The 7,198-nt window shown below is 34.9% G+C and overlaps 1 protein-coding gene across 4 annotated transcripts in view; it reads left to right on the top strand.

Annotated features, from left to right (window-relative positions):
* LOC109377895 (zinc finger protein 260) overlaps positions 1–6,691 on the top strand; it is a 30,815-nt gene extending 24,124 nt beyond the window's left edge. The window contains exon 2 of one of the 4 annotated variants that reach the window (XR_002122942.1): positions 3,642–4,065. Coding sequence is in view for 3 of the 4 variants with exons in the window: in XM_019634376.1 (XP_019489921.1) it covers positions 5,189–6,427 (1,239 nt within the window). In the remaining variant the exon portion in view is untranslated. Of the gene's footprint in view, positions 1–3,641; positions 4,066–4,732 lie in introns of those variants that run through there. The other 3 variants (XM_019634378.1, XM_019634377.1, XM_019634376.1) reach the window with 3 other exon arrangements.
* Positions 6,692–7,198: the final 507 nt, after the last annotated feature.

Genomic DNA, 7,198 nt, shown 5'->3' with positions numbered 1-7,198 from the left:
TGGCACACTTTCAAACACACTTTCTCTCAACTGTAACTCACACCTGACTGCACTGAACAAGTTGAAACTTGTCACACACACTTACTAAGGTTCGACGCGCTACTTCCCATATTGAAGATCCCTGCCTTCATTGGATGGCACTCAGCAGCAGCATTCATTGTATTTTTTTATCACAACAGAAAAGTTCAGTGTCACACATCACTTTTGGTATGGCAATTTCTGTCAAATTAAAACATTATGGTGTGTCCTCATCCACCTTATTCACTGAATCTGACACTGTACAACTACTGGCTCTTCCCCAAAGTCAAAATGACCATTGAAAGGTAAACAATTTGAATTGGTTCAGGGTATTGAGGCAGCCACAACAGCACAACTAAAGACACTCGGGAAAGAGGACTTCCTGAACTGCTTCAGAGTGGCAAGAACAATGGGATAAGTGTGATTGAAGCGAGGGGGAGTATTTTGAGGAGGATTAATGGTAATATGTCTTTTACTGTAATACATTTTTTTATTTAAACATTCACCGTATTTTTTTATCACACCTTGTATGTTATTATAGCTTTGCCTCTTCTAGAATTTCATATAAATGTAGTCAAACAGCATGTAATTTTTTGCATTTAATTTCTTTGACTTAGTTTTCCATTTTGAGATTAACTCATGTTGTATATATTAATATTTCATTCTTTTTTATTGCTGATTAGTATTACATAGTATGGACATAATTTGTCTATTCACGAGTTGATAGATATTTGTTTTTTATTTTTTGGCTATTATGAATAATGCTTTTATGAACATTAACATACAAGTTTTTCTGTGAACATATGTATTCATTTTTTCTTGAATAATTGCCTAAGAGTGGGATTGCTAGGTAGAATAGTAAATGTATATTTAACTTTATAAAATATTCTCAAGTTGTTTTCCAAAGTGGCTGTACCATTTTTCATTCCCACCAGCAATGTATGAGAGTTACAGTTGCTTCACACTATCATACTTGGATTGGCAGGCCTTTTACTTTAGCCATTTTAATGGGTGTATAGTACATCCCACTGGGGTTTTAATATGCATTTTCCTGTACTAGTTTAGATGAACTTCATTAAATGTGCTTATTGGCTATTCGTATATCTTATTTTGTGAAATGTCTATTCTAGTCTTTTGCCCATTTTAAAAACTAGATTATCTTTTTATTATTGAGTTTCAAGAGTGCTGTATATTTTGGATATAATAAGTGCTTTCTGAGTTTCTCCCAGTCTGTGGCTTTCCTTTTTGTTTTCTTAATTGTTTTTTGAAGGGCATTAGTTTTTAATTTTGATAAAGTCTACTTTACCATTTTTTTCTATTATTTTAATAGTTGTAACACTTATGTTGAGGTCTATGATTCACTTTGTGTGAATTTTTGCTTATGGTATGTGGTAAAGGTTGAGGTTTTCACCCTAATTATGGAAATTATAGCATAGATATATGAATGACAACAGAGTCAACTCTTACAGTGATTTATAAGAAAATGAGGATACAATTTTGAGAGGTATAGATCAGGATAAAGTTGAAGTTTTCCAGCTAGTGGATTGGAAAACAATTATAAAAGAAAGAGAGAGAGGCCAAGAAAAGGGCTCTTTCCAAGAGAAGAGTTTGGATGGCAGTTATGAGACATAATGAAAGAAGAACAATAAATGAAAACTGAAATTGATGGCAATGACAGCATCTATATCCAGAAATGATAGTATCAGTAATCAAAACACTGTATATCAGATTTGGAAACAAAGATGCCTATTTTTTTGCCTATTTTCTTTGTTTCATTAAATGTATGTATACTTTCCTTTTTAGCTCCATTGCAACTAGATAAAAAGAGCACTATCTATAGTTATTATACAATTACAGATTGTTATTTTACAATTGTAGATCGGTTCAAGTTAAAAGGCCCAAGTCTTCAATGACATCTCCGTAGGTGTAATGAATAGGGGCTTTTAAAAGTCAAATGGGAATATAGCTATGCTTGCTCCATCCTTCCTCACCCACAGTTCCTGTTCCACAAAGGTAACCACTTGCACTCGTTTAACTGTTTATTGGTGTTTATTCCCACATTTTATATAACTTTTACCTATTTTTTATTTAATAAATTTTAAACATCAAAATGCTAATATGAAAGATGGGCCTCATAACATTTCCTGCATTTATTTTCCTTCATATTTTCTCTGGAACTCCTTTAGTTGATGTTGAAACTCCTGGATTCCTCCACTAATACACTAATTTTTAAATCATTACTCTCATTCTTTATTCATTTCTCCCTTCCTTCCTTCCAGTCTACTTTTTTTATTCTGGGAGAATTCTTGGAATTCTTTTTTCCAAATCTATTAAAATTTTAAGGTCAGCATCATATTGTTTATTTCCAAAAGCACTTCTTTATATTTCATTGCTCTATAATTTCTATGATTCTAATTACAGTATTGTATCATTTATGTGTGTGTATGTTCTTCTGTTCCTTGCCTTGTTTTTTTTTCTTTTTGTTTTGAGCTATTTTTCATGTTAGGGCTTTAATCAAATTTCTGTGATCTTTAGCTCTACATTAATATTAACATTAGGACCAGGAAGATTATTGCAGAGGTAGGGCTTGTAAAATTGTAAAATAGTGGGTTTCACTGTGCAGCATTCAGTCAAATATCTAGGTGTTTACTTTATATGACTCCTAATGTCAGTATCTATAGGTGTTCTCAGAGTCTTCTCATTTTTACAGAAAAGAACCTTTCTGTCATTTGACACCTGGAAACGATCAGCTTTTCTGGAGTCCAGCAGTAGAAAGGTGTTGGGACCCTATTCTATATATAAACTCTTATTCACTTCTTTTCAGTGTGGTACTCTTATCTACTTTACCTGTCATCACTAAATTTGGAGACACTCCGTTACACTTTGTCTAGATAATAAATTTCTGTTTCCTTCCACCTAGGAGAATTGAGTGTATCAGCTGCTCTTTTTATAATTATTTTATTTAAGCCTAACCTTCCACTCTCACCCAGTTGTTCCAGTTGAGCCTTTCTGTTTACAGCTTTGTCACAAATTAACTTGCTTCTAGGTGTCATCCTTATCTGCTGGCTTTTTATGTAAGCCACTGAGTTGCTAATTTACAGTGCTTTATTTGTTTTCCTTTCAAAATTTTCTGGTACTTTTCATCTACTGATGTCTCCTCAACCTTTTAGTTTTGGTAAATATGTGCTCCCCCTCATCCCCTTACTGTCATTTTAATGAAGTAGAAGGAAGGAAGATGTAGAAATAAAGTCGTGTGCTGTGCTTAATGATGGTGGTACATTCTGAGAAATGTATCAGGCGGCTTCATCCTTGTGCAAACATCGTAGAGTACTTATGCAAACATAGATGGTATAGACTACTACACACCTAGGAGATACATATATATATATATATATACTGGAGTGCCCAAAAAATGTAAACAGGTGGACACTTTGGTTAACATTGCTCATGCAGGAGTTTGCTATAATCAAAAGTTTCTAGATGCTGATTGTAACCACTTTGAGCACCTCTTGTAATTGCAGAAGTCAAATGTGACTTGTATTCATCTTTTGTTATCTGTATATATTGAGTATTATAATTTTAATAGTTTTTTTCCTTTCTTAAAATGTGTATACATTTTTTAGGCAACCCAAGCAACCCTTTGAGGCAACCCAAGCGCCAAACGAGCGCTCCTGACTCGTCAGCCAGGAGCGCACCTGGGAGGATTGGGTGGGAGACGAAGAGAGAGACAGAGACAAAAGCTGGGAACAGGAGGGACTCAGACTGCTGATGGCCGACTGAGACCTCGTTTACTGGATATACACTGGTTATATAGGAAACGATTTTTTCTTATCGGGGAGCAATTCCCTTATTACTAAGGAGGGAGCAATCTTTCTGATGTGGAACAGAACAAAGTATAACAAGTAGAAACTGTTAACAGGATGACTATCCACTCTAACTTTTAAGGTTGTCTGTGACGTTAGCTGGTCTTCTTTAGCGGCACAGTGGAGATGAGTCAGGGGCACAGTGGAGATGGGTCAGCAACCTTCCCACGCTGTTCCCCAAGGACTAAGAGCCTGTCAGCTTGCCAGCTGTCAGGCTTAACCCTTACTGTAGTTCTGGTCTGTAACTTGTCAGCTGCCCTCGAGCTGCTCACCCTAACATGGAGGCCTGTAGCTTACCAGCTTACAGCCTCAGTATCCCTGGCTGTTCCCAGCCAGCTCCCCACACCCTTTGCATATATATGACCGATGGGACCACCGTCATATATGCGGTCCATCACTTACCAAAGTGTCATCATGTAGCACATGGCTGTATCTTATTTAACCACACGTCCTGTTTAATATTCCTATTCATTTAATTTTTTTATCCCCTCATCATAGGCTTTTCCAATTTTATATGTTTGTCCTTTCACCCTGTCACCTGTTCTTTATGTTTTCTCTTGTTACTAATTTATGAAGTGTGCAAGGTTATGTTTAAAAGCAGTTTAAGCTACATGCACCCATGAATGTCATTTGTGTTTGAGCTTCCTTTTATACTAGAAGAGTAGGTTTGAAATAAAGAGTCTATTTTATAATAGCACATTTCTGAGTTTTTCTTAATAAAAGTAGGAAAAGTCACAACTGTTAGCAATATTGATGATGATAGCTACTTTACTGGATGTTTACTACATGCTAGGCACTAAATATGTTACAGTTATTAACACTTAGTGATGATTTTTTATATTCCCTTTTAGAAGAGGCCTGGGAAATTTATAAATAAAGACACAACCTGAAAGACTTGTGAGTTAAGTCTCATCCTTCTCCGTGAAAATACAGCTAAGGAAAAACTCAGAAAACCTAGGAAACAGAAAAGTATTTCCTCTCATTACAGACATTGATTCTTAAGACTACAGCTTTATGTAAGGGACTCAATTTAAAAGAGTTTGGAAAAGAAATTATACTTAAATATGAGAGAAGCTAAAAGAACGAACCATTAAAAATATAATGAGAATGCAATATTTCATCCTGTGTTGTAATCATCTAATCTTAGGATAATCAATGTAAAAAGATTTCCATCATGAATTCAACTTCATTAGATACCTGAGAATTGATATTTGAGAGGAAAGCATTTGAATTTAGCGAATGTGGGAAAGCTTTTATCTGTATCACATGGCAAGAGATACTGAAGTCTTGTTGGAGAAAATATCTGTATGATAAGAATGTTGGAAAGCCTTCAGACTGAGTCAGATCTTCTTCAGCATGATCAAATTCACACTCGAGAGAAACCTTATCAATGTAATGAATGTGGAAAAACCTTTAGCCTGAAGCAAAACCTCATAGAGCATAATAAAATGCATACCGGAGAAAAATCACATGAATGTACTGAATGTGATAAAGTATTCTCTCGAGTCTCATCTCTTACTCTACATTTGAGAAGTCATACAGGAAATAAACCATATAAATGTAGTAAATGTGGAAAAGCCTTTAGCCAGAAGAGAAACTTCCTTTCTCATCAGAAACATCATGCAGAAGAGAAACCTTATGAATGTGGGAGAGCTTCTATTCAGATTCCAAGCCTTATTAAACACCAGAGAAATCACACTGGAAACAAACCATATGCATGTAAAGAATGTGGGAAAGCCTTCAATGGCAAATCCTATCTCACTGAGCATGAGAAAATTCATACGGGAGAGAAACCATTTGAATGTAATCAATGTGGAAGAACCTTCAGCCAGAAGCAATACCTCATTAAACACCAGAATATTCATAGTGGAAAGAAACCCTTTAAATGTAATGAGTGTGGAAAAGCCTTTAGCCAGAAGGAAAACCTCATTATCCATCAAAGAATACATACTGGAGAGAAACCTTATGAGTGTAAAGGGTGTGGAAAAGCTTTCATTCAGAAATCAAGCCTCATTAGACACCAGAGAAGTCATACAGGAGAGAAACCCTATATATGTAAGGAATGTGGGAAAGCCTTTAGTGGCAAATCAAATCTCACTGAGCATGAGAAAATTCATATTGGAGAGAAACCCTATAAATGTAATGAATGTGGAACAATCTTTAGGCAGAAGCAATACCTCATTAAACATCACAATATTCATACAGGAGAGAAACCCTATGAATGTAATAAATGTGGAAAAGCCTTCTCTCGAATCACATCACTTATTGTACATGTGAGAATTCATACAGGCGATAAACCTTATGAATGTAAAATATGTGGGAAAGCCTTCTGTCAAAGCTCATCTCTTACTGTGCATATGAGAAGCCATACAGGTGAGAAGCCCTATGGTTGTAATGAATGTGGAAAAGCCTTCTCTCAGTTCTCAACTCTTGCTCTACATATGAGAATCCATACTGGAGAAAAGCCTTATCAGTGTAGTGACTGTGGGAAAGCTTTCAGCCAGAAGTCACATCACATTCGACATCAGAGAATTCATACTCATTAAAGCTTTATGAATGCCTTGAATTCAGGAAAACCTTCAATAGAATTCCTACTTAATAATAGATCAGAAAATTCATTTTACAATAAAGTGACATGAATGTGGAAAATCCTTCAGCAACAACTCAAAACTTAAAATACTGAGATTTTAAATAATAAGTATAGTGTCATAAAAACTTATACTACCAGAATCCCCATAACCAACATTGGTAGTGCTGTATGTTTAGAAGCATTCTAATCAACATGGTTTGGAAGGCCTACTTGATGCATTAAGACAAAGATAGAGGTATAAAGATTTGTAATTAAGATAGAAAATTGTCATTTTTTTGTTATATGTTTGCTATATGCATATTCATCAATTATTTGCTCTTGATGAAGTCATTAAAAAAAGATTGTGACAGAATATTGTATCCAGAAACATATGGATGCCTTCATGAGGAATTGGCAGTTGATAGAGGTGGTATCACAAGTTGGTAGGGAAATCATGGATTATTCAAAAATAGTCTCAGGGTAATTGACTCTTCATATGGAAAAATACTATAATAGATACATATTTGCTGTCACTGTACATTAAAATATTTATTATGAAATCAAATAATATCAAAGAGTAGAATGCAAAAAGCAAAACTTAGTAATACAAGAATTTTGTAGGAGGATGTTTTTAAAACCTTGGAGTAGGAAAGAATTTCTAAAATAGACTCCAGAATACTCACTCTTGAGTATATATACATATACTCTGAAACTGATGCATTTACCTAGGCAGTCATGTACCTTTATG

Source organism: Hipposideros armiger, unplaced genomic scaffold (genome assembly GCF_001890085.2).
Source record: "Hipposideros armiger isolate ML-2016 unplaced genomic scaffold, ASM189008v1 scaffold_1611, whole genome shotgun sequence".
In the NCBI taxonomy this organism is placed as follows: domain Eukaryota; kingdom Metazoa; phylum Chordata; class Mammalia; order Chiroptera; family Hipposideridae; genus Hipposideros; species Hipposideros armiger.
This window is presented reverse-complemented; position numbering and strand designations above follow the sequence as displayed.